Genomic DNA, 27,508 nt, shown 5'->3' with positions numbered 1-27,508 from the left:
GAGATGGGGGCCACTACTGTTAGGAAAAGGGCGATCTTGAGATTCGGGCCGGGGAGCCGAGGCAAACCACGTCCGCCTAGCCCGCCATCTTAGCCACGCCCCCGAACCCCTCTCTTTATCTTGAAACCCCAAGACCGCCCAATCCAGTCAAGCCCTGAACCAAAGAGACTCTCTTGAGGAGTGAATTTTCCCATTGGGATGTCTCCTTGGTCAGCATGCCATCCCGTTCCTGGCCCATCAGCATGTCTAACCCTAGTTTGAAATCTGTTGCTTCACTGGGAGAACGTAACCCAGAGACCACAGTTCGAGTCTTCAAGTCGGGCATATGTGTGTGCCCCAAAGTCTCAGTTCCAGTCACTGTTATCTACGCTCAAACCCACGTCAAGGGCAGACTTAAAATATTTGGTCTCCATAAAAACCTAATAACGTTTATTAATATGATATACTCTTGGCTTAGCCTCCACATCTTCACACTGATCTGCAACTCAGCGCAATTGTCATTTCGCCATAGTAATGCTCAAGATCTATCGATATATACCTCCAGAATGACCTTGGTTCAACCTTAATCCATTCGCTAAAGTATCCTCAATTTAACAAAGACCTGCATTTTCATCAGGGATGCCTTAAATGTTCACAGGGTTAATGCACTCCCATGAAAGTGACCTAACTGTAATCACCTATAAAGTCTCCCATTTAGAAGTCATTTTCTAATATGCTGTCCAGACTATCTCTATTAACGCTGATGCTCTAAAATGCTTGCAAGGTGGCATGTTAGGGCTATATAAAATGCGTTAAATTCAATATATAAAGAAAAAGGTACTAAGCAGACGTTTCATTATGTTCGTGGGGCCTCATTTTATCACAAGTGAGATGTTACACAGGAAATGGATTAGTGACCATTTGATATGACAAAGTGCTGTCACAGTGCAAAAAGAGGAAAACCCTTAAATTGCTCACTATCCCGTTACTATGCGGAAAAACAGTACAGACTCATATATTATCATCTTTATTCGGTCAATATTGAGCATGAAAACACAATAAAATCACATACAGAGATTTTACACTTCAATAAAAGCATAACAAAATATCACATTTAAGCTAAAACATTTGCCCTCCTTATAATAATAAATTACTACAAATGGCCCTACAGAGTTGATCATACCCAAATTTCACATTGCCGATAGAAATCCCTTAATGTCAACCAAATCTATATCAAGCAGTGGAGGGGACCCTGCATCAGAGTCAAAAACACGGATCACAATGCATATTTCTTCCTTTGTCTGAGAGATCAAAGTCAGAACTGCAAAGTATATCAGAGGAGACTCCAGATGCTGTAAAAATTACAAATCCTCCTGATGAGTATTTAAAGATCCTCTGCTGAGTATAGGGCAAAGAAACAGTTTTCTAAAAGAGGTATATTAAGTGCAAAATAGCTTGTGTATTATTGCAGTTCAACTATGGGTTGATTCTTCCTTACTTCTTCTGACAAACCTTGGTTAAATCACAGGATATAGTTGATAATATACTTTTTCTATGTTTTTTTAGGCGGTCAAGTCTAGTCATCACTACAAAAATCTTCTGGGGAGGAAAGTATGTAAAACAAATACACATTTTTTCTTTAAAGCATAATTGTATTACATTGTATATGTTGTAACTTGTTTTTTTGCTGAATTCTAGAGCCGAAACTGAGCGTGGTCTTTCCAGAAAACACATAATTGAAGGTAAGAAGTCCGCTAAGCATTTTTTCACCATTATTTCCACATTGATTTCGATGTCTAGCACTTAGAAGTTGATTATATACTCGTTCTGTGTGCAAGTTATTGTATAAATGTAACTTTTGTTGAGCTGTATACGTTTATGTATGTAATTGCTTCATCATGGTTTGTGCCCATATCCTAATTAAGTGGTGAATTAAAGCCAGCATTTATACAAATAACGTTTATTGGTGCCAAATGTGTATTTCCTTTATCACTTTTATTTTTTGGGCGCTTCGCCATTGAAGGAATTCGGAAATGTCCCATTTCTAAGTGTTTAATGATATAATTATTATTATTTTTTTAAATCAGCACATTACGTAGCACTGAATATAATGTCTACAAAGTATATTGCAGTTTGATTAGAACTTATTCACTTTGATTACCTGTCTAGTTTCCCGCTGATGGATTCAGTATGAGTTGTCCAGAACTTGGTGCGGGAATACTACAGGGCTGAAATCTACTTTACCAGCTGGTATCTCAGAACCAAAGTCCGATTATTATATTTATTTTACACCAAACTAAGCAAAAAAAACTGCTTGAAGCCAGAGTTAACAGGTGATTTACTGGGCAGTTTTTTCCTATTTTCAGTGGAAAAAAACACTGACCCATTCAACGTGCTTTGAGCAGGCGGGAGCGTCAGTGGGAGTGCCGTTATGGGGGTCTGGGAGGGTGACACATAGATGAATGGTAATCTTGTGCTTGTTCGTGGGGACATTGTCTGCTTCTCCTAGACAGCTGCAAGAGTGGGAGTGAACCATGCAGTGCTGCTGCCTGCAGCAACTTTTACAGTGTTTCTGGGCCCAATATTTTTGGTAGGAGCACAGTTCGAACTGTGACTTGGTGTATGTTACCTAGAGTATCTGCTCCGGATGAAAAACCCTAACTCATTATGAGGGCCCTCATTTAAAAATACCTCTAGTCTACACTTATGGAAAGATACGGATGTGGTATTTATATTAACTTCACAGACCATTACATTCGAAGATTTTCCCCATAGAACATATTGTAAAGACTGAACTGCTGGACTCCAGAGAAAACATCTGGATGTACTGTTCAAATTCACTGCATTTACAAGGACTGAACAACACTGACAATATCACTGATTTACTGCAAGTCTCAGGACTGCTTTGATCCAATTTACCAAATGGAATCTTCCCTCATGATGATGTTTAGAAATCTAGCAGTGTCATCTCTATAGTCACCGAGCAAACTGCCCCGTACTACCTCACGAAGGTGGGAGTCAAAATGTTGCAATGGAAATTTGTTGTGTTCTTTGGTGAGTCCAGCTGTTTGAGTCGCTTCTTACTTATGTGTAACAGAGTCGCTGTTGCCACAGCGTAGTCAAGGTTCAGATACACTTTCCGCTGAATAGAAATCTTTTGCTTTGCCTGCAACGTTTGACCATGTGAATGAATTTGCACAAGATTTGGTAATACACTTGCTCAGGCAGCTAAACTTCGGCATGCTAAGTTAAATGAAGATCCGCCCGTGGGGGAAAAAAAGGTGGTCGGGAGACAGTGAAAAAAGAAGTGAAATTAACTTTTGTGGCTACCATTGAAAATGTTGCTCACATCTAAAACCTAAAAAGAATTGTTTTTTAGAGAATCAGTTGACAATCCAAATACCACAAAACCCCGTACTGGCTCTTGTGGGTGTAAGCCTAAAGCCAGGCACACCAGCAACATTTGAGAAGTTGGTATATATTGTTATGTTGGCGGCTTGGTCACTGACTGCAGAGATGAAGGTCGAAGATTGTACCATATCTTTGCGGATTGGTGGAAGAAAATTAACAAGGATAGGGAAAGAGAGAAGATGTTCGCGGCTAGGTCTGGTAATATAAAAACATTTGATCAAATTTGGGTTCCTTGGTTGGGAAAATGAGGGCTCGAAAAGGGTTCGCACTCTGGTGTAATATTGTCTGTTGAAGGTTGATACCTTTTTATGGCATTTTATGCATTTATTTATGTAAGTGTCTATGTATTTATGAAATGTATGGATGGCTGTTTTGGCTAATATGTTGGCAAAGCACAAAATATCCAAAGAACAATAAATGAAAATTAAACAAAATGACTAAAACCGTGCACAACTCGCTAGTCGAATAAAAAGTGCGCGCTCATGAGTGGCCTTTTGAGATAGTGGATTTGACTGCCATTTTCAGAAATGTCACTGGTCTCATGTGACTTAAGACTTTCAAAACGGGTGGAAAAATGCAGACAGCATGGGAAGAGAGATATGATTTGGCCCAGCAGGGATAGTCACCAAGAGTAGGTGGAGTGCAGGGCCCTCTACAGTCCAGGACCTGCGCCCAACTTCAGTTGCGCACAGCCAAAGGCTTTGCACAGTGGGTGTTAGAAATTATTTATGTACATCATTAAAAAGTGTAGTGCACTGAAATTATCAACAGTTAAAAAATTAGTTGTGGCAATGGATCAAACATGTACAGCTGTGGACACTCACCAGTGATGGTTGCCATGGCCCACACACATGCCATAGCTTGCGCCAACCGCCACGTTCAAATTACCATTTTGACAACAACATAGAAAGAAAAGCTATCAAGATAACACGAAAGCCAGTGCAAGTAATGGCATCTATTGTGTGTGTTGATAACCATAACTGGCGAATGTAAGTGTTTTTTTCATATCTCACCGTTAATTCTTAATGGTCAATTGAGCTGCAGTGGTGTCAGTCCCATATTTGTGGCGCTGGGTTTGTGCAAGACTACACATCAGGTCAATGCCTCTAGGTCGTTGGTAAGGCCGGTATAAGATCAGTTGCATGTTAATTCGGTACTTGTAGAGAGCTCACATGGAGTGAGTTACTGTTAGATCACTGCCTTTGTACGGCAATGGGTTTAGTGCCAGGCCAGTGGTAGTTTGGACTAGTGCCTTAGAGAGAAGGATGAGTGTATGTGCATGGTTGTTTATTTGAAATGCAAAAACGTGAAAAAGTCTGAATGGGATTACGCAACCACAAAAGGGCCTACGATTAAAGTTCTATCTTCATGCTATGTTTGCTGTAATTAATTCCATTAAGCAGTTTTTACTGTGGCAGAGAGCAAACATTTCCAGTGGGAATTAAAATCGGAAACACTACTGTTAGAGCACCAAAATGTTTATTTCTTTTGACCAATCTACACTGAAAAGAACTTAGGTTGGTGACTTAATGTCTTTCTGCTTGTCAAATTTAGTTCAGATTTGTCTCAAATGAATCAGAATTAACAATTCAAAATGAGGTATTTACTTCACCAAAGTAGTTGCTATTGCTGGCTCTGTTTACTTTCATCATCTCAAATATCTACCCTTTTACAAACATTTTTGCAGACTGTTTCCTAGCCTGTAAGATACACATGTATTTCTTCGTGATGGGGTTGCCTTGCAGTAGCTACTGTTGCCTATATCCCATATATACAGGACCACTGGAATTACGTGTTTCTATGTCAGGGGCGTTTTTGCATGATTATGGATTTGCTGCATTTGCCATATAATCAGTCCTCTGCCTATGCACATTTTAGGAAAAAATTGTTTCTAGTCCACAAAGAGAGTCCCCAGCATTTCCACTTTCTTTGTGGACTGGTCCTGTTTGTGGGTGACCTTCGAGAGGCTATTGCAGCTTCTGCTGGACACAGGTAGTCTGCAAGTGGGTGAAGATCTCTGGGTGCTTGGATAGTCAAAGCATAGAGTTGTCCCCAGCAATTCCACCTTTTACTATCCCTGAGATAATGCCCAGAACTATTGCCACTAGTTATGCAGACAAAGTCCAAAAACCTCCAAAAGTGCAAATACAAAGGTGTTGTTCTACATTCTAGACATGGGTTGATCTGCAATGTGGACCAGCCCTTTTTCTATTGTGCTGTAGATTCTCAACTGTTTTCATTGTGCAGAGGTATAAAAGGTGAGTTGGTGAGTTCTAAAAAGAGAGGGTCACTACCCAACTGGGACAATCCACATTACCTGTGGTAAACATGTAATATTTTACTTGGCATAAGCTGCAGCCATTTTGGCTGAGGTATCCATTTAGGTTTCCTTCCATCCTCTGCTGCTCGTCTTTTTCCCTGCCTGTGCTGTCTATTTTATTTGACTTCATGACTCAGCTAAAAGCAATGTGCATGCTAACAGTTTGTAGCTGCCAGGTCTCAGACTCAACTCTGCTGTTGTAAACAGTTCTGTTCCCCCCTCCCTCTTTGCTGACTAAGTGATCTCCCATCTGTCCATGTTTGTCGGTAACAACTTATCTGTGTAGGCCTATTCCTTCTATTGGTATCCACATGCTTACCAGTGCAGAAAAAGCTGCATATAAGGACTGTGTTCTGTGACTTCAATGCGCTACCTCCTCCAGCACTTGAGAGTACTGTGTGGACGTGGTCAGTGATTAATAAACTTGTTATTTATTCCCTACTCCAGTGCCGATCTCTACTTTGTTGGTTTTTTAACCAGTGGACAAAAGGGTGACCCTGCACCAGTGTACCCCTAAAGACAGGGGTACATTTCCAGTACCCCTTCTCAGCTAACTGATATTTCCAGGCATCAGCCCTTAGCTATCCATTCTCGCTCCACTGCATTCTGGGAAGAACCAAGATGGTGACTTGAAGTAATACTGAGACATGTCTCTTTCTCTGAGATAAGCTGTGCTCACTTAGATCTAGTTTATCCTCTCCAAGATTCAATGAACATGTCTGTTACTGATCTATAGGTCTGTCTGTCTTACCCTGACAACAGAAGGCTAATCTCTCGAGATGATCTTTTTGTTTGATGGGAAAATGTGAAACTTTGATCCGCAGCTGGCCATCAGAGTAATTATTGTATCCCACATAGTAGCTTAAAGCATACATTTAATTGAGACGGGCTCCAGAAAATATCCCCTTGTTAGAAGTAAATAAAAAGAGTTTGTGATCCCGAAATTCATAGGACATCAATTACTTTCTTACGTTGTGACATTCAAAACTGGTAAACAGGTTAAATACCCCAGATTTACATTTCGACCTAGAAGAAATAATGTATTTCTTCTTCAGAATCCCAATTAAATTATAAGAGCGTATTAGGCCAGAATTGATTTCATCTCGGTCCACTGTGCTACCTATGCACACATTCCAGGCTGAGCCAGACAACCAGTCCCTTTCCCAATGTCCACATGTGTGCCCACAGTTTAACATGTGCACGTGGAACAAATATTAAAGGTCGAAAGCTAAGTAACTGGAGGTTTTCACAAATAAAAGTCTGCTGTCCTACAATTCTGTTTTTTTTCAGGAGGTGTGTGTCTTTGGGCCTTTCTGGTAGAGATGAAATGGAGCATTGTATGGGATTTAGTGATGCCATTGCTAGTTAAAGAGTCACTTGCATAGCCTTGCATGGTCGACTGTTTTTGGCATCCAATGAGAGCCCTGTCTGGATCGAAAGGAGAAATCCCCTGCAGGAGAAGTGGATATGCATATTTTCTGTTTTTAGAGCCCCTCCTTATCCTTCGATCCATGTCTATTATGTTGACGTTTGAATTAGTTTCCACTGTCTGAATCTTTTAAGTAAGTTAAAGAAAACCCCTTCAGGATGCTTCATAAAAGCAGCTTAAATGTGTATCCCTCTTCGCAGAATAGGCCTTTTAGGGACTTGCTTTTCCACTGCATGCTGTTTAAATAGGATGGCGAGAATTGGCTCCTAATCTTTGTGCACTTGGTCTAATTTGTGCACTTGCCCAGCTGCCAGCTTCCTTTAACATTAATACAGGGTAGTGCAATATTCAAATATAATAACATTAACAAACGGTACCGTATCTTCAAGGTACCTTCCACCAAATCGATGTTGTTTCCTATAGGTGACTATCAACAAAAAGAAATACAGAGTTCCCCGGTTTCCTATAGGTGAATCAGGACTTGTTAGCAGAAATGCTTGCAATTACACATTTTGTGGGATAACAAACGCATTCTTTTCGTTTTCTAGGTCTAAAAGCGTCTCTAGAACGGTTACAGTTGGAATATGTGGATGTAGTGTTTGCAAACAGACCAGACCCAAACACTCCAATGGAAGGTAGGCACCCTTTCTAGTTTCACAAGCTCATCTATAAGGGTTTTTTTTTTTGAGGAACCTTGGAAAGTAAATGCTTGGTGCCACCATAGATCATGCATCAGTGAATTTTGTTGGCAATCTAAGCGTAAATTTTTGCCCTAAGGAAGACAAGGCTGTGGCAGGAGACACAGGTAAAGGTAAGCAAGTGTGCAAAGCCAATCAAATAATACAGTTCTGTTTTTGTACTAAATAGCATTGTGCCAAGTTTTAGTGCCATTGAACTATTGGAACCTCCCTGGTCCTGAGTAAAAAGAACTGCAACAATCTATGCATTGCACACTTCTACGATTTACATAGATTTAACAATTTTTCAGATATAACAGATTCTTGTCCGAGTATTCCCGGAAATATATGCAGATTGTATATTTCCATGCAAGCACATGTACATTTTTCTGTACACTTGTAAGTGTCCCCATGGCGGCAAGCCATGGGAGTTTGCATGCTGAAAATGTGGGAACACACTGTGCCCCCAATGTAATAAACACGTTTGCATTCGCAAATCCTGCAGTTTGCAAAGTGTAGTGTACTAAAACTATTTTGCTCCACATTCCGAATTGCAGTCAGAAGGGGCGTGCAGTGGGCTGCCCCCTTACTAATTGCAGTTGTGTTCATCAGTCTTGAGGACTGCAGTTGCGGTTACACACCATTGCAAAGTTACTAATCCCCTCAAAGGAGGTGGTAACTGATTCAGAAAGGGGAAGCTCTCTCGGTTTAAAATTAAAATATTGTCTGTGACCAAAGAACAACTGCATGCTTCACCTGATATCTTCCCAAATGAGACTGTGTATTTTTTTAAAGCAGCGCCTAGGCCTTTATGGTACAAAAACTGCTTTAAAACAATGTTTCCTATTTGGCTGTACGAATGCAACGATGGTGGGCTGCTCTCACCCACCATCCCTGCATTCATACCCAATGGCACGGGGTTGTAAATGGCAGCCTGCCTAATTAATATTCATGAGACAAGTTCCCTGCAACCCTCCTCAAATGGAAATTTACTTTGTTACCGTTTAGTGAGTTGCATGGCAGAGTTCATTCCTGTTCGCAAACCAGCTGCTGTTCATTTGCACAAATTTGGTTTGCTAACGGAAATAGTACATCAGGCCCATTGCTTTCTTTTTCTTCTTGCTGGCAGGTAAGTGTAACTTACATCCTCACAATTTTTGACTCAGGCACTTAGTTTCAACTGATCATTCTCAATGGACTTTTGGCCATAAAGAGAAAGGGACAATTGGTTAATATGTTTTAGCTATTATTATATATTTACAGGCAAAGTGAACAGACTGATTAAAACGTTGCTTTGCTTATCATGAATAACTGAGAATATAAAGGCTACCCTGATTTAAAGCCCTTTTGTGATGTTGGTTGCTGAATTAAAGGTTACACATGTTTACCAAGCAGAATTTCTCATTTTAATGGCATATATGAATGTTGCATCTTTTTATGCATGTCTGATTTAAAATTTTGAATAAAATAAAGTTTTTTTCGTATAAACCCAGTTTCCTCTACAAAATATAATGTCTTAACTAAAAGACTTGCACATATGAAAACTTTGTACACAGTTGAGACACATGCAACAAAAATCAGCAACATTTTTGTTTCAGCATCACAATAATCAGCCTGTAATTTTATTGATATACTTATCAGATCACACCTTCCTTGTAATTCCTGTAATGAAAGGGGGGAAGAAATGTCTTTTATAGCACAGCAAAAGCTCCTACTGAAAGGGAATCAATTGTACCAGAGGACGATCAGAAGGCATTCACTGATGGGGAGCTCCTGGAACCCTCATCCACACTATCTGAATAAAATAAAGTTTTTTTCGTATAAACCCAGTTTCCTCTACAAAATATAATGTCTTAACTAAAAGACTTGCACATATGAAAACTTTGTACACAGTTGAGACACATGCAACAAAAATCAGCAACATTTTTGTTTCAGCATCACAATAATCAGCCTGTAATTTTATTGATATACTTATCAGATCACACCTTCCTTGTAATTCCTGTAATGAAAGGGGGGAAGAAATGTCTTTTATAGCACAGCAAAAGCTCCTACTGAAAGGGAATCAATTGTACCAGAGGACGATCAGAAGGCATTCACTGATGGGGAGCTCCTGGAACCCTCATCCACACTATCTGGACCTCAACCGCTTCAGGACTCCTGGTGTCTGCCTTTGTGAGTCTCCAGATGTCCTCCAGCTTCCACCAACCCTAATGAGTTCTCATTATTGAGGAGTGTCCACAGCAGCTTTTCCAAGCCTATGGAAACAGTGAACAGGAAGGCAGGAAAAGGCACCCAACAGGGGGTTCCATTAGATGTGGTAGTTAAATGTGTTCTGTGGCAAAATAACTCACTCAACAACTTTTGTCCAGGTTATAAAATCAGAAATCTTTGCAGAACGTGTCTGTGCTAAAAAGTAAAAGCTCGCAAGAATATTATAAAACATATAGTGCCTCATTCGCTATGTAGCAGAATCAATCTTTGAACATTTTATTTGGATGTTATGCAGTTTTATTTCTCTTAAACTTAAACATTTTAACTTGCTTCATCTTTAATCAAATGTCAAATGATTAATTAATTTGGCACTTCAAATTCTATTAGTCCTAGTGAGATTTACCTGTAGTTTTCTGGCCCATTTTTATGCCCCTTTCTTTCTTTAAGCAAACTTTTGTGGATGCACTGCCCTTAAGCTGTTTTTTTTTTCAAATGTAATTTCTTTAGAAGCACAGCCAAATCATGTTGCGTTTTAATTTTTGTTATATATGTTGGAGTAACATACAAAACCGTCTCAAATAAAGCAGTACTAAGAGAGCCCAAATGTCCATGCAAAAGCACTTGAAAATGTTGACATGCCACCTAATAATCTAACCAATATTTTGGGTTTTACATTTTTTTCAGCACAAAGGCCTCTCAACATTCCTTGTGTTATCAGCTCGAAAGACCAAATAAACTAGTTGGAAGTTTATTTTATTTTATTTTTTTATTGGCCTCATCCTGTCAATTAACTTGTAGGAAATACTCAATTTCCGAATCTATGGGCCGGATAGAAATAGAGTCTTTCTAGACAAGAAATAGCTGCCTCCACTCCTACCACTCACACAACATGTAAGAGAGGGATCAGGACCGACAACTATAATTGACTTATTCATTGGACCCCGTTCCTCTGACAACAGTCGACCAACAAAACCCAAATCTTTTCCTGACTTTTAGGATCACATCCTATATCTGATTGACTGGTTCGTATAATATTGTTTTTACACTCAGAGAAAAGGGGTGGGGCAGCCAATTTCCATGCTTTGCATATTTCTCGCCTTCCCAATAATAGAACATAAAAAATTAATCTAACGGCCCTTTTATCCAAAGCCAATGTATTATCTTGGCATAAACCAAACAAGATAAGTTACTCTGAAATTTCTAACTGGATTCCTGTAACATACTTCAAAAATTCGCCACATCCATCCAGAATTTAGTGATCATTGTCAAGTTAAAAACATATGGCAGTCATTTGCCTGGGGATCCTTGCACCTCGAGCATGCATACTGAGATCCAAATAATCTTGCCAGTTTCGCGGGGGTCCAATAGACCCGAGAAAGAGTAAAAAGATGATTGCACTTTAAATAAGCAGGTTTAACTATCTCACGCAGCAGAGAAAAAGAGGCCAGCCAAATCTTACTCAAATTAATATTCTCAACAACATTGTGCCATAATTTTTGGATATCTTCATTTATATTATCCTCTGCTTCAATTAACAATCGATACCACAAGGCTACCTCTTTATTGATTTTCCCCGTCTTCATAGCCTGGATTAACCAAGTATCATCCTCATTTTCTACCCAATGCTGTCCAGCCCACCAAGCTGAAAGTTGATAATATTTAAATCTTGTTAATTTTCCTTGGGTACACACAGTCAAAGCTTCCCATGAAATCAAATCCACACCCTATTTTAGATCTCCCCAACAAGAAAAACCTGCTTGCTTCAGTGGCAGGCTAAGCACATCATCCAAACATTCTGGGGTGCCAGGGGAACCCCAAATTGGAGAATAATCAGAATAATATGACACTCCTATTTTATTTCGAATATAAAACCAATTTTTCACTGCCTGTAACAAAATCTTTAGTGTAACCTTTTAAAAAAATGTGGGTTACCAAACTTAAAGAGAAACTGTCCCTGCTCATCCCCTAGTTCACTCAGCATTGCTCCAAATATACGGCCCAGTGGAGTGTCATCGGGCTGCTTTAATAGTATCCTGAAATTTTTAAATTGAAAAACATGTACATAGAGCCATAGATCCGGTAGCGAAACGCCCCCCTTCTTCAATCTCCTCCTAAGCCTTTTCCATGAAATACGGGCACCCTTTGATGCCCAGACGAAGCTACCAATCTTACCCTGCATCTTTGCAATCTCACTCTTATCAAATGGAAGAGGTATGTTATTAAAAAGAAAAGTTATCTTTAGAAGGATGATCATTTAATTCAAATTGACCCTACCATATAAGTTAAGAAGAAGGTTTGCCCATCTATTCAATAGTTTTCCCAGCTCCTTGCTAATCTTTCTCCAATTAGCAGCAGGAATATCAACTAATCTTTGGGTAATTAAAATACCTAGATATTGCATCTGGGATTTAACCCTGGGGGTCTCTAATGTTTGGTTCCACTCCATTATCTCCGTTTTATCTCTATTTACACCATAACCAGAGATGTTCCCAAAAGACTCTGTTCTAGCCAGTAGCTTAGGGATAGAAACTGCTGGATTCTGTGTGTATAAGATTAAATCATCTGCATATAATGCTAACTTAACCTCGAAGTTATTATATCTAAACGAGGAAATGATAGGATCTTGTCTAATTGATGCTGCCAGGGGTTCAATGTAAATATTAAATAACAATGGTGACAACGGGCAGCCCTGCCTTGTTCCTCGCATGATCTTAAACCATTCAGATAGTTCCCCGTTGACTAACACTCTGGCTCGAGGTACTCTGTAAAGTGCCTGAAGAGCTTTCATTAGATTTTTAGGAAAGCCAAAGTTTTCCAAAGACGCCCATAAATATGACCAATGAACTTGGTCAAGCGCGTTGCCAGCGCCAATTGCCACCATAGTTACTGGAAGATTATTACATTCTGCCAAATCTATTATCCACAACATTAAACCTGTAAGCTCGTTAAGCTGCCTTCCAGGAATGAACCCCCTTTGATCAGTATGAATAACACTTTTTATAATTTTTGCAACCCTAGTCGCTAATATCCCCTTATAGTCGGTGTTCAAGAGGGATATAGGTCTATAAGATTCAGCAACAAGCAGGTCCTTATTTGGTTTTAAAATCAAAACTATTGTGGCCTCACCCCATGATGCCGGAGGGTCCTCCCCATCCCTTAATATACTATTAAAAAGTTATTTGAATCTTGGTATTAGGCTCTCCTCCAACAATAAGTGTAACTCTATCGGGAGGCCATCTGGGCCAGCCGCTTTTCCTTTAGCCATCCTTCTCAACTGTAAACAAATTTCTTTGTTATACCAGAGGCTAAAAAGAGGCTCTGATCATCATTAAGAGATGGAAGCTCCTCGCTATCCAAGAAATCCTTTATTTTTTTCAGCCCCAGGCTCAATCTCCTCCCTATATTGTTTAGCATATATCCCCGCACTTCCGCACCAATTTCAGCATTAGTAAATAAGATCTGACCAGTGGAACCCTCTCTCAAACTGCAAATTTGATTTCTGACTCTATCCGTTTTAGCCTTCCAGGCTAAGAGCCTACCACTCCTCTCTCCGTAAGAAAAATTCAGCAGTTTGCTGACCTTCCATCTGTTTAATAAGACATTATCCAAAACATTCTCATATTCTGCTTGAAGACTCTCCAGCTCCCTAGTAAGCAATGGTACCCTACAAAAGGACTCTAAAGAAGCCCTTTGTAGTTCCTGTTCCTTCCTTTGAATATTATCAAGAAGATCCTTATCATTCTTCCTAAAACTACGATTTTTCCCAATCATAACGGATGTAATCGCTGCCCTTCAAAATGCCTTAAAAGCATCCCAAATGACCTGGATCTTTGCTGAACCCATATTAACCTGAAAGAAAATCATAACCTCCTACAACTTTGATTGAACCACTTCATCAAATAATATGGGCGATCTAATGTCCACCTTATAATTCCTCTCTTATTTTGTAATCTCAGAGAAAGTAAGACTGCAGAATGACCGGAGAGGATAGCTGGCAGATGTTCAACTATCTCAACTTCTCCATATAGACACTGATCAATCAAAAAATAATCAATGCGGAAGTGATGGCCATATTTTTTGCTGTAAAAAGTATATCCCTTATCGTTCCCCTATTTAGCTCTCCAAACATCCACCAGATTCAATTCCTGCTTCAAATTTTTAAGTGCGGTCATGGACTTTAAAGGGGTATTATACTTTCTCCTTGATGTCCTGCCTAACTCAGGGCTTTGAATTAAATTCTAATCGCCTCCGATAACCACTGGGACATTTAACAACAAGAGAGGTGCTTCCAATTTAATCAGGGGGTCTGGATTATCCTGATTTGGGCCATAGCAACTCCCACATACCATTGACCTATTTTGTATTTTAATATTAGCACTTATCCACCTCCCTGAATAATCAGTAGAATGGCTTTCTAATTTAATACCACTATTAGATCTTATAATAATGGCCACACCTCTTTTACTACCCCTCTGGTTTGAACTAACAATGACCTGAACCCAAGACCATTTTTTAAGCATATTTAAACACTCATCCTCTTCTAAATGAGTCTCTTGTAAGAGAATAATATTAGCCTCAGTTTGTTTTAAGAAACTCCATGATTCGGGCCAATTTTTTCGTAGACCTCACCCCATTCACATTCCATGAGATGAGATGTACTAAATTCTTACTAATTTATTTTTGCAAACCCCTCCACCCTTTCACCATTAAACAGAAAAATTTGACATATAAAATATATAAAACAGGACAGGTTGAGGACCCCACTTTTTTTCTCTTTTTTCCCAGATGCTCCCAACACCCTGTGCCCCTCCCCCCTAAGGGAACCCCCCCATTATCTCTTAGGGCGCAAGCGCCTTTCGAGATACCCCTGTGCTAACAAGGTGAGCCCAGCAGCCCAGCTCAAAGTTAACAATCTCATATATACATTCATATTTACAATTTTTTGACACATGGGCACCATTACTTGTACTTGCGTATTGTTATGAGATGCCGCCTTTTACTAAAGATTACATAGTTCGTCTTCCTCAACTTTATCATACCAACTGACCTCTACTAGGTCCTATCTGTGATTAATCAAGTAATATCTTCATAAGAACCTAAGGAGACCTGAAGAAAAACTCCGCTCTATTCTACTCCTCCCATCTTTTTTAACAAGACATCCACTTTTTCAGGCTCCCGAATGTTACACATTTTGTTGTTCCACATGACTTTCAACATATCAGGTAACTTCATATGAACTTGTACTCCCTTAAGCCTAAGTTCGTTCATCTTAGAGCCTAACAGCCACTGACGTTCCGCGGTTCTTTTACCCATGTCCGAGCGAATTGAATATGTGTATTCTCCGAATGTCAGTGACCTTTCTTTTAACGCCCTAGGTAAAACAAGCTCCTTAATTATATAAGTGTGGAAACAAGCAAGAATCTTCCTTGGGGCTTTCCTTCCCGGCTGCAACCTGTATGGGTCTCTATGTACCCTCTGTAGTTCATTTGCCCAATCAATATCCTCTCTATCTGAGAGTAACTCCCCCAATAACCGGGAGACAAAACCTTTTAGGTCTGCTCCTTCCGAATTCTCATTGATTCCCAGAATGCGTACATTATTTCTTGAAGTTCAAGCCTTTCCAAATCCTGCTGTAGCTCCTTGTTGCCCTGTTTTAATTTCTCGATCTCTCTGGCATTAGAAGCAGTGGTATCTCCCAAGACTTTCACCTCCTCTTCGAGGTTCTCAGTTCGCTTAGCCAAGCCATCAATCTTTTGCTCCAAGATCTCTCCCCTGTCTTGTATCTCTTTCTGATTATTTTCGGAGGTCTTGAATTTGGCTAGGATTTCTTCTCTGAAACTGGCCTTTAAGGCCCCTAATTGACCACCAGCAATCCCTATATTACTTTCATCCTGCATAGAATGTGACTCAGCAGTAGCGATAGCAGTAGCAATAGCAACAGTAGCAGTTCTTGCGTCAGAATCTGAATTAGAATAATTAGGTACATTAACATATTCTCCTAAAGCGGCCTGAGGAGTTTCCCCTTCGCCCTCTTGCCCATCCATAAGAGGAGTAAAACGATTTTCCAGTCTCAGTGGAATTCCTGGCTGATCAGAAACGCCAGCTTTTCCTCCCTTCACCGCCTCTGTCAGTTTAGAACTAGCCACTTGTTCCATTATTTTAAAATACGACCTTAAAGAGGGTATTGGCTTAGAGACTATCTATGGTTTATTAGACCTGCACCTTTTAATAGGCAGTTTTTTAGTAGTCTTTTTAAGTGGGGTTTTTGTCATCACCACTCGAGGGCAGTCATTAACTTTCTCCTTTATATTTCCTTTCTTAATTTTTTCCAAATCTGACCGGAGTTGATATCTGCTCCTCGCTGACAAAGATCTCCCACCTCTTGTATTTACACTCGTATCCCCTTTATTTAAATCGTCTGATGAAAGAGAGACCGGTGCTGCTGCCTCTACCTCAGTTTCGGCCGAACTTATACACTGCAGTACCCCAGTTACGAACGGTCAAGACTGAGATTCACTCTCTATCCAGGCTTCCTCCTCGCTCAAAAAGTAACCGTTCGTTCCTAGTCTCTTCAAAGTTAGCCCAAGTGAAGAGACATAGCCCTTACTTAAGTTTTCCGCTGGATACTGAACATAAACAGATCGCACCTGCGACACTACCCCCAACTCTCTGCCTAGCCCCAGGTTACAGGCTCTGAAAATGGAAAGTTCAGACTTTTTCCCTCTCTTCCACACCGCTGGTTTGCCAAGGGACCTCTCTGACCCACATACAACACTGTAGTTTGAAGTTTCTCAAGCTCTTTGCTGCCCGGCCCCAGCACCCAAAAGGGGCGGAGTCGCATCTCTCGGCAGCCGGTGTACAACAATTCCCGAAACCGGGAGCCATACAGCCTTACCTTGTATTGGAGTGTAATGGGAAACGAACAGCATCAAGGATCAAGTTACCGCTGTATTTTAGAGGCTCCAGTTAGGAATTCCTTATGAGGCCGTTGCTGCCGAACCACAACCGCACAGTATCCCTCAAAATACCTCAGTGAGAGTCACAAACTCAGATACCAAGCTGCAGCGATCTCACATCTTAAAACTCCCATTTCATCCGTTAAACACATGTATCTTGAAGCCGGCACTCCCTCTCACACAGGGTGTCTCCCGACTGGTGTCAGCCAGCCGCCATGTTCCCTGACCACGTGACCTCCCCCAAAAGTAACTAGTTGGAAGTTTCTCTCATTTAATTTAAATATTTATGTAAATAGAATGATATTAAGTATTTTGTTTACTATCAAATTTAAATAACATTTCGAATACTGAGCATATTTGCATAAATGATTCAATATTGAAATTCTTATTATTTGAACCCAGTCATGGAAAATCAGGTCGGGGTTAGGTTACACAGAATAATGATCTACAAAATGCAGCAACTGGCTTTCAGTCATACAAAGATCTGTAAAAATGTTCTGTTTCATATAATATTTCTATTTTTGTCGGGTATTCGTTAAGTAGTTTTGCTCAAAATTAGTTTTTGTTGTGTAACATAACTTTGCCACACTAAATATAACAATTTTGTTGAATTTTAATGCCCACAAGCAATGTATTGTGTTTGTTAAAATTCACAATTACACAGATTCATTGTTGCAAGATGTCTCGTAACGTTCACGCGCACTATATGTTTAAAATCCTTTAATTAAAAAAAATCCTCAAAAGTAACATCATCCAACCTCATTTTTTAAATGAAACAAGGAATAAATATTATCAAAGCCTTCCTTTCTGAATTATTTTGTTTAGAATTTGGAATATTTAACTTAAATTCAAAATACTCCTTAAATTTTACAAATGTAGAACCAATATCTTTATCCTTCAGCAGGATGGTATTAAACATCTATTTGCTGGGCTTCTTAATATCATGCAGTTCAAATAAGAGACTACAGAACCAATATCCTAAACAAAGTTTTGTGTGACTAAAACTTTAGACAAAAAAAATAATAATACATTCATAATTGGAATCCTTAGGATGCAGAGACAATATTTTCTCTATTCTATATTATTGTATAAACATTGCTAATACTCTGGAGTTTTTTTGGGTTGTATCCATATTTTTCATCAGTGATGGTGTTGGAAACTTGACTACGGCTATCAGGATAAACATATTTGTCATAGAAGCAGTTCATTATTAAAATGTTAACATGCATGGTCTATGTAAGTAAGGACTATAAAGACCAAGGCGATACATTTTAAGACTACATTTCAATAGAGAAGATTATCACATCCCTCAAAATCCTTCTACTTTAGTCATCATGCAAAATTGATAGCGATTTCTAGACTTACAAAATATTCAGAACGAGTAGCCAAAATACACATTTAGCCAAGGACTTGGAAAAAGAAGTGTTCACACACCAACTGGTGTTTAATAGTCTGAGTGAACCGCTAAAGAGTATACTTTTTGCAAGAGAAAATTGGATTCAATTACTTCAGCAAGTGTGCAAACGTTGTATATTGCTTCATACAAATACTAGAAGACTTAAGAACATTAAAATGATTAAAACATATGCATGAAAATGGGTGCAAAGAATGTGAAATCCTTTAAAAAAAATCCAGATTGCAAATATTTAAATAGGCATGTACAATGTGTTTTTGCAATTTATATAACCATGTCAGTAAAACATGTTTTACATCCAGTACAGTAAGAGGAGAAAGGGAGGAAAAAAAGTAGTGAATAGAACATATGAAAAGGTCGCTATCTGTGGGGAATGACTAGGCAGCGGAAAGTGTAGAGGAAAAAGATGTAATGGGCTTGATGACAACATGAGCTCTAAACCAAAAGTTTTGAAAATAATGCTCTAAGAAATTTTAATAGTTAATTTCCTTGGAGTCCATAGGAGTCCATAAAATAGACTATAAATGGTTCCATAATATTTATTCTTATTCTCCATCTCTCCACTCTGGTTTTTAAATTATGTATTGTGCTCCTTCAAATTGGATTCTTTTTCAAAACTGTCCAGCATATCACTGACCTGTTTAACCATCTTTCATTAGAAGCTTCCATAAACTATTTCAACTGTACACTGCCACTACTTTTGGGAAATTTCTACTTTTAGCTGGGCGTAATAAGTGAGGCCTTTTCTGAATTTGAAATCATTGATATGTTTTAGAACAGGTTGATATTTATTAATCTTCCCATGTAATATATATATATATATATATATATATATATATATATATATATATATATATATATATATATATATATATATATAGTGCATGGCACACATTGAATGGAGGTGAGTGGGAGACCTACTTGTGCCCCCAGGATCACTTTGCAGTGGCCCACAAGGGATGGGGGCCATGTTTGAAGCCCCCAATAACCCTTTCCAACAGCCTGTACATGCCTGCATATCCGCCATGAACAGGCTGTCGAAAAAGGCATATCCAAATCCCGATGGTGGTGCCTGGCTCGGTACCGCTGCCATTAAAGGCTGCGACTCCCACCTCTACCCCGTTAGGATCGGAGATCCTGGCGACGGTGTGGACTCCGACCGTAAAGGGTATGACCGCCTGCACCATAATGCGATGGGCCTGTTGGTGGCGGCTGACCGACATCGTTATCAGGCACTAAGTGTCTGAATGTTTCAAACATAAGGATGAGTGCAGTTTAGAACTGTCATGAAGATATAAATGAAGAAAAAAATTATAAATAGGGGTTGATAACACAAAATAACAGCAAAATTGGTAGAGAATTTTCAGGATTATGTGAAGAGTGTAACCCAACATGTAGCGCTATTTTTAGCATAAAATCCATCTTCACATCCAAAATAGACCAGAGCATGCATTTTGCACTGAGACAATAGTGCCAAATTCATCAGAACAGGAGTTGCTTGAGCTCGCAAAGTTTTGTGCTCCTGCGGTGGAATATTTGTGCCAAATTACTCAGTTACGTGAATACGTAGGTGTAATTGTGTATCAAAAAATGAACATGAAATTACCAAAATTACTCTAGCGTAATGAACATTTCACCCAGGCCTAATCATAAAGCATTCTTTAAAGAAGCATCTAGTTGCAAATGTAGGATACAAACACTGTCCCAAATATCTGCATCTCTTGTGAACCTGCCTTTTCACCTGAGTAAAGCTATTTTATAGGGCAGCATCACTGGTGCAGGATTAGTCCTGGAGAGCTATCCTCTTTACTACCTAGATTTCTAGGAAATACAGATCATAAACCATGAGTTTACAGAAGGAAATATGAGGGGGTCACTCAGAATTTCAAAAAGGAGAATCTGCTTCTTACATGTGTACTTTTTAAGACTGGCAACTTAGTTAAACGTTATCAACTGCCACCACTGGCATCTAAAGTATTGCTTGAGGTTTAGAATTCACTTTTTATAACAGTTTATTATTTCCAGAGTTGTAATTGCAATTGTCATTCACTGCTTTTGAATAATTTACTGTGGTTAATTTTTGACTCATCTGCTACACAAATAATCGTTTCCTCCCAACGCTTGACCGGTTTGCTGTTAACTGGTGTGCACAGCCTCATGGACCTGGAATGGAAGTCCTGAATTATGATTTCATTTTCATTATGGTATTTCAAAGGTGAATGATTTTCCCAAACCCTAATCCAGCTCCATGCCCTATTGTCATACATTGCAATATTCCTGCAGCTATAAACACGGTCTTTTAAATCTTTCTTTTATCACCAGGGGACCCATTTAGTTCTTCCAAGTCAAGAACATTCATCATAGAAGGTACTTAGTACCCATGGTCCGAATACTGACTTCTGTGTCCAAGAAGCATTTTATGGGACAAATGGCCTATTTTTTATTTAAACCACCGTCTTACCCTAGCAAAACATTTCTCCATAAAATGCGTGATGGAAAATGACTGCCCTATAAACATCTTGCAAGTAAAAAAAAAAATCAAAATGTAAATATATATATGCATATCTTTATGATATGTATATATTACAACCCTCCCCCTTATTCCTAGATTCATTTATCATGTCATTATTTTTGTTTCCTCCTGGATTTTGCGCATGTTTTAAATATTTCTTGACAGGCTTATATTGCTGTATAAAGTGGTACAGCAATTTAAGATCTGCAGCTTTGCTTTATTTTTAAGCAGAAGCAATACCTTTCTGAAAAATCAGTACCTACGAAAAAACAGCCCATGTAATGTGGCCAAAAAGCAGCTGTAATCCCCTTTGATCTTTAGTACAAAAGTGATAGGTAGTAAGTGCATAATACTAGGGTTGGGCAAAAATTGTGAAATCAAATTATTACAATTTTTATTAGTATACGGTATTCACACACTTTCCAATTCAGCTTTTTGTTTGGATGCAAAAGTTCAACATAACTGCATAACACTTAATACCATTTTTTTTATATACTACAGCTAGCCATGATTCTGGTTTTAGGACTCCGTATTCTGTAAAGAAGTAAATTGTAATGCCAGTTTCTTTGTTAATAATATAAATATAGTCATTTACACACCTGAATATATCTATATCTTTTTTTAAATCAACCATCTTTATTGATATTTCCAAGCTGAAAATAAAGGGTACAGTGTATGTTTCTTAACCCCTTCGATGCTGATGACGAGCTCAGCTCGTCATCAGCTACGGCGCTCGTATGCTGATGACGAGCTGAGCTCGTCATGTAACGCGGTATTTTGAAAATAGCCGCACACAGCGGGAAAAGCCGCCGCAGCGATGCGGCTAATTGTAGGTGATACATTTTACATCAACCTCTGAAGGATGAAATTGGGAGAAGGCCATGCTAAAATTGTTAATATTTCAGTACCTCTGGTACTGAATGCATATGGTAGACTTAGTGCATTTTTCCTTAAATGATAAGTATTTTTTTCTGCACTTTGCCATAGGCCACTTACTACAAGGGGGAAGGACTATAAAATATCAGGCACTTATGAATCACAGAGTTTGCGGCAGCACCGGCTCACCAAATTGAAGGCTGTAGCAACATGAGATATGTTGTCTTATTAGATGTCTGTAAGTGTAGCTAACTGATGTAAAAACACTAGTATATATGGAAAGGTATGACTAGTTAGACTCTAATTAAGCATCAGGAACCATATTGATTTGGTGAATGGTGTTCACTTCAATGAGGACGGTGTCACAAAGATACATTCTAGGAGCACCTGACTGGTATTTTAGGAAGACATATAGAAGAACTAGCTGAGTTGAGCAGACTTGTTTATGGATTATACTAAGACTGTAAAATTGCTGATACTTCAGAAGGTGATGGGGTTATGACATGAGATTGACAAAACGTTGTACAGTTGTCAATGTGGCATTTAACATGCATTGCTTGTTGACGCTACAGTCACGTAGCCTTAACCCATTGCTTATTTTAAAAGGGGAATATGTGTAATTTTTAACCAAATAAATCTATTTCACATAGGATGAATATGTATTATGTTGTTAACACACCGGCCCTCTGAACAGCACAACAATATAAATAAGCATTTAGAAAGTTAGCTTGTCTAGTTATGGTAAGCTGGTGCAATGGCTATTATTTTTATTGCAAGCATTTGCCACAAAATTAAAAAAACGCAATATGTAACCTAAAGTTGGAGGTGTTTGTTTGCAGTAGAAATCTAGATGTAACTATAATCATCACATACTTTTAATAGAACAGTAAGGCAAGTTAACCTAGAGATGGTATTTAGACCCTTTTTAGTCCTAAAGTGCTTTACGGTAAAATATTAAAAAAGTAGTATTGGCTTTCATTTACTTTGACATGAAGACGTAGTTTAAACACAGTATGAATAAAAAAGTATTGGGAATGAAAAGAAAAATAACATTGGCTAAGTCCTATATTGGCCCATCAACTCTGGAACCTAAGTGCACTCCTTTTTAGGTGAATGGGCAAATGTGATCGGGTAAACAGTACTATAGCTCACAGTAGAAAAGTGCCACCCATTGCGCCATCCTGTTTGCTGTTGTTGTGTAGTTTCCACCCCACAGTAGGAACTGCACGTTTGTGGACAGCATAACCCTGGAGATGATTTCCAGACTGATTCCATGCACCTCCTCAGGATATGTCGTCCTATAGGCCGAATAGCTCACAGTACCACTATAAGCCCCCCTAACCCTAGGCAGGTATCAAATGGTTCTGGCAACCACTGAACATGACAACCTTGATCTCCCAGAAATCATGGTTACGGATGAAGAACCCTTTTGCTCAGTCACTCGTGCTCTCCTTCTCTCAGAGAAATATACAAGGAATGCACAGTGAGACGTTTTCAATATTTATTGAACCAACGTGATTCTTGTATAACAATATATATGCTGCAATGATCAATAGACTGAAGCAAGTGAAAGTTTATTAGACGTAGTAGGACATTGAACAGAATGAAAAGTTCCACCATTGTGCTGAAAGATGTATATTTGAAAGCATATAAATCAATCTAGGCATCTGGCATACTCCTACTATGCGTCCCCTAACCTAGGTGTCTGTACTGGATGATCCAACCCGCCGACACCTGAAAGAATGTAGGTCCATGTCGTGGTCACGTGCTGCACATCTCTTTTAGAGATATCAGCAAGCTGCTGGGCCAAAGTATCAGCATGTAGAGACCTTGCCAATGACCGCAAATCGCTCCTTTGCCAACGCCCGGACACTGATGTTTATTTATAGCAAAATGCATCCTTGCTTTGGGCAGAGATCTTGATCAGGCTGCCATTATTTGTGTAGGAGTAATAAAGGAGTAGACCCTTAGAACTCCAGGACCGGGGTCCAAATGTCAATACAAAAAACAATGGTCCTGGTTCAAATACGACTCATGTGCTGTGACAAGTGTCTATCACATCAATCTAGCACTCACCGCAAAATCATCTACCATATGTCAAATCACATTAATATATACAAATTAAACCAAGTAAACGTTTTTTATGCATTTAATAATGCATAGTCCATATTGACGCAATAATATTTTTGCAAGCTTTAGCTTGTATCAGATATAGTGAATAACACAGAAATATTTGAATGCAATTGTATAATCATTACATTTCAATGTGCTCTCAGAAGAAAGGGAAGGGAAAGTGTGCAGGTTGTGAGGGACCGGGTAAAGGTGGTGTGACTGGTTAGGAACATCACGTTAAAATCAAGATGCCTTTACAATCAATATGTACAAGGTTCCAGAAATGCATCAAACATAGGTTTAAATCAATCAATTTCTTTATGTCCTATGATGTGCTTGAGTGGCGTAGTCTACGTCTCGACCCCCGAAATACGCTGAAAGGGTAATTGCTGCCTCATGTTGGGGTCTTCATCAGGACTGTGTGATATGAGAGCCTATAAAAATATTATGAAGGAAATGAATTACCTAGTATAAAACGGTGAGTGTACTCAGTTTTATAAGTATAGGGTAAATAAAGAATTACATACATCAAAGGACGGTAGAAATCTGTGCCGTCAATGGATGGGCCGAGTAGTGCTCCAAGAAAATCTGTTGAAGAAATAATAATGGAGACTGGGGTTCAGTCACTAGCAAGACCAAGCTGCTAGGTGCGGAATGCTCATGGCTAATGGGGAACTTACTTGGAGACTGTTCCTTACAGGTATTGTTAAGTTTCTTCAGGCATACGTCCTGCTGTTCTCAGTTCTTGCACGCGCTGTGTGGGAAAGATATTAAATAATGAAGAACCACACAGATGGTTAACTGTGGTGTGTTCATAGAAAGGACAACTCACTGTCGGGATTATCTCAGAGTTAATGCAAATTGAGCAAATTACTGTCAGAATATTCACAGAGAGTCTGTGAGTACAATGCGCTCTAAAGCGCTGGGTAGTAGTGCAAAATAGATTACGGAACTATAACGGTATTTTTATTATGCACAGACACAATATCTATCCAAAATGCCTCTCTGATGTTGAATTTGTTAAAAGCAACAAGGTTGCGTAAAGGTTAGAAGCTAATGGTTAAGGATCGGTAATATGCACGATTCAGAGTGAAGCCGAACGCTGGGTTGTCAGGACATCGTAAGAACAACTTACTTTTAGCGTGCCGTCTATGGTCCAACCTCTGGGGTTCTGGGCTTGAAACTGGAAGACTCGCGGTGCAGCCGCTGAGTACTTGTCAGGTTGGGGGCTCGTCTCCAAAGGGCCAATCAGAATTCAGATAGAACTCGAGGAGCCGTCTAACGCGTACTGCGTGAGGAAGGGAATGTCTACAAAGGCCTTAGTGTTAGTCGACTGGGGGAGTGTCTGCAAAGAGCCTCTGTTCTTAGGAATAGTGATATAACTTGGTAACAGCCATCAATGTCCAAATTAAAGTTTGTCAGATACCAAATAATACAATCTGCATGCAGCCTGTTAGACATTAAATTGTGCATTCTTAAAAGACAAAAAAACACAAGTGTTATACAAATCATCAGCAGTCACAGGTTAAACTTGTGGTTGTTATTGATGGAGTGGTGGTCTTATGTGATAAAACCCAATATGGAAATGTCTCTTATAGTTTGCATAATCTAGGCTATTATTGATGTTAACAGTTATCACTACGTATTAACTGAGTTTATATCTGATGTTATCAGAGACTCTGCAGTATGGTCTGATTTGAATTGTGAGTGTTTAGTCATGACGCTGAAAGGCAGTCATTTAAAGAATCGACTAATTAGAAGAGCAAGCATTCAGAGTTTCTACCAGCCATTGGGGCAAAGCTGGAGTCCATTTAGTTGAGCCCGTGGTTGCTGGTCATTTAGGATGTATACCGGCCAGTTTGAAAGGCGGTCATTCAGGGTTTATCACGGCCATTGGGCAAAGTTGGCATCCATTTCGTTTAGCCCGTGGCTGATGGTTTTAAACAGGTACATCCATTTACATTCTCTGATGTTCATTATGGAGTTGAGATTTCCCCCACGAGGTCCCAGTGAGATCTTTTCGAGGACCAGCCATCTTATGGATTCAGGGGTGTGGTTGTGTTCCTTAAAGTGTTCCACGAGGGGCGCTCCAGCTGTAGAGCACCGGATTCTGCTAGAGTGCTGGAAAATCCGATTTTTTACTTTCTGTTTAGTTTGTCCAACATACATCAAATTGCAGGGGCATAGAATATCATAGATGACTCCACTTGTATTGCAATTTGTAAAAGATTTAAGGTCTATAGTGAGATCATTGTACATCAGTTGTTTAGTTTCCCAGCATGTAGGGCATGCCTTGCATGTTGTACATTTGAAATGGCCCACTACCTCGGGGAGATTCCACATTCTTTGTATGCTAGGTGCTACAGGAGTATCCAACATTGAGCGTACTACATTGTCCTTTATGCTCTTTGCTTTTTTGAAAGCATGCATTGGAGGATCCGGACTGTCTAGGGTGTCTGCAATAAGGTTCCAGTGTTTGTTGACTATTTTGCGTATTGCATTGCTCTTAGTGCAAAATGTAGTCACACAGATCATCCGTGATTGAGAGGGGGTCCGTGTTTTCGGTGTCAGTAGAGATGGTCGGTCTTGGTACCAAGCTCATTTTCGTGATCTTTTAACCAGGCGTTGCGGATATCCCCTGTCCACAAGGCGGTTGATCAGATCGTCAGATTCCTTAAAAAAGTCATCTTTATGAGAGCAATTCCTACGTAAACGAAGGAATTGGCCGAAAGGTAAATTGTCTCTCAAGGCCCTTGTATGGTGGCTAGTATATCTCAAAAGCGTATTTCGCTCAGAAGGTTTCCTAAAGAGGGTGGTATAGAGATGATCCTTATCCACTTTGATGGTGATATCAAGAAAGTCAATGGATTCTTTGCTCATGGTCATGGTGAATTTTATATCTTCTGATTGGGTATTCAGCCATTCCAAGAATGCATGTAAAGAGCCTTCATCACCTGTCCATGTCATCAGAACATCATCGATGTATCGATGCCATGTGGAGATCATGTCGCGATATGGATTCGTTGGTGCCAATATACATTCATGTTCGTATTCAGACATATAAAGAATCGCCAGGTCCGGTGCGAATGCAGCACCCATAGCAACTCCTTTACTTTGGATGAAGACTTTGTTCTGAAACATAAAGTAGTTTTTGGTCATTGCAATTTCCAGTAGGTCCACTATGAATTCAGTCGGGACTGTTACCGGTTGTTCACGTCTCTCAAGAACTCTTTTGATACAGTCTAGTGCTGGTCTCTGTGGTATGCTGGTATATAGTGAGATAATGTCCATGGTCACCAGAATTTGATTGTTCTTATTGAAGGGTGTTTGGTCTATGAAGTTGATGACCTGCATGGTGTCTCTGAGGTAGGTGGGAGTGGCTTCAGCAAGTGGTTTTAAGAAAACGTCTACATATTTACATAGTGGTTCTAGAAGCGATCCACATCCTGAAATGATCGGACGTCCAGGTGGTTTGAGTGGGTTCTTGTGGACTTTCGGGAGTACGTAAATTGTAGGTGTCCTTGGTTGTTCCACGTTAAGGTATCCAACTTGTCACAGCACATGAGTCATATTTGAACCAGGACCATTGTTTTTTGTATTGCCATTATTTG

The 27,508-nt window shown here is 39.4% G+C and overlaps 1 protein-coding gene across 9 annotated transcripts in view; it reads left to right on the top strand.

The window, feature by feature from the left end:
• The window catches only part of KCNAB2 (potassium voltage-gated channel subfamily A regulatory beta subunit 2), a 1,185,210-nt gene that overhangs the window by 1,021,508 nt on the left and 136,194 nt on the right, over nt 1–27,508 (top strand). For 8 of the 9 annotated variants that reach the window (XM_086921729.1, XM_086921727.1, XM_086921726.1 and 5 more), the window contains 3 exons: nt 1,546–1,590; nt 1,678–1,721; nt 7,688–7,774. In XM_086921729.1, the coding sequence (XP_086777855.1) occupies nt 1,546–1,590; nt 1,678–1,721; nt 7,688–7,774 (176 nt within the window). Of the gene's footprint in view, nt 1–1,545; nt 1,591–1,677; nt 1,722–7,687; nt 7,775–20,719; nt 20,765–27,508 lie in introns of all 9 variants that reach the window. The other variant, XM_086921733.1, reaches the window with a different exon arrangement.

The sequence above is a fragment of the Lissotriton vulgaris genome, chromosome 5, assembly GCF_964263255.1.
Source record: "Lissotriton vulgaris chromosome 5, aLisVul1.2, whole genome shotgun sequence".
Taxonomy (NCBI): Eukaryota; Metazoa; Chordata; class Amphibia; order Caudata; family Salamandridae; genus Lissotriton; species Lissotriton vulgaris.
Note: the sequence above shows the minus strand (reverse complement) of the source record. Positions and strands in the feature narration are given on the sequence as shown.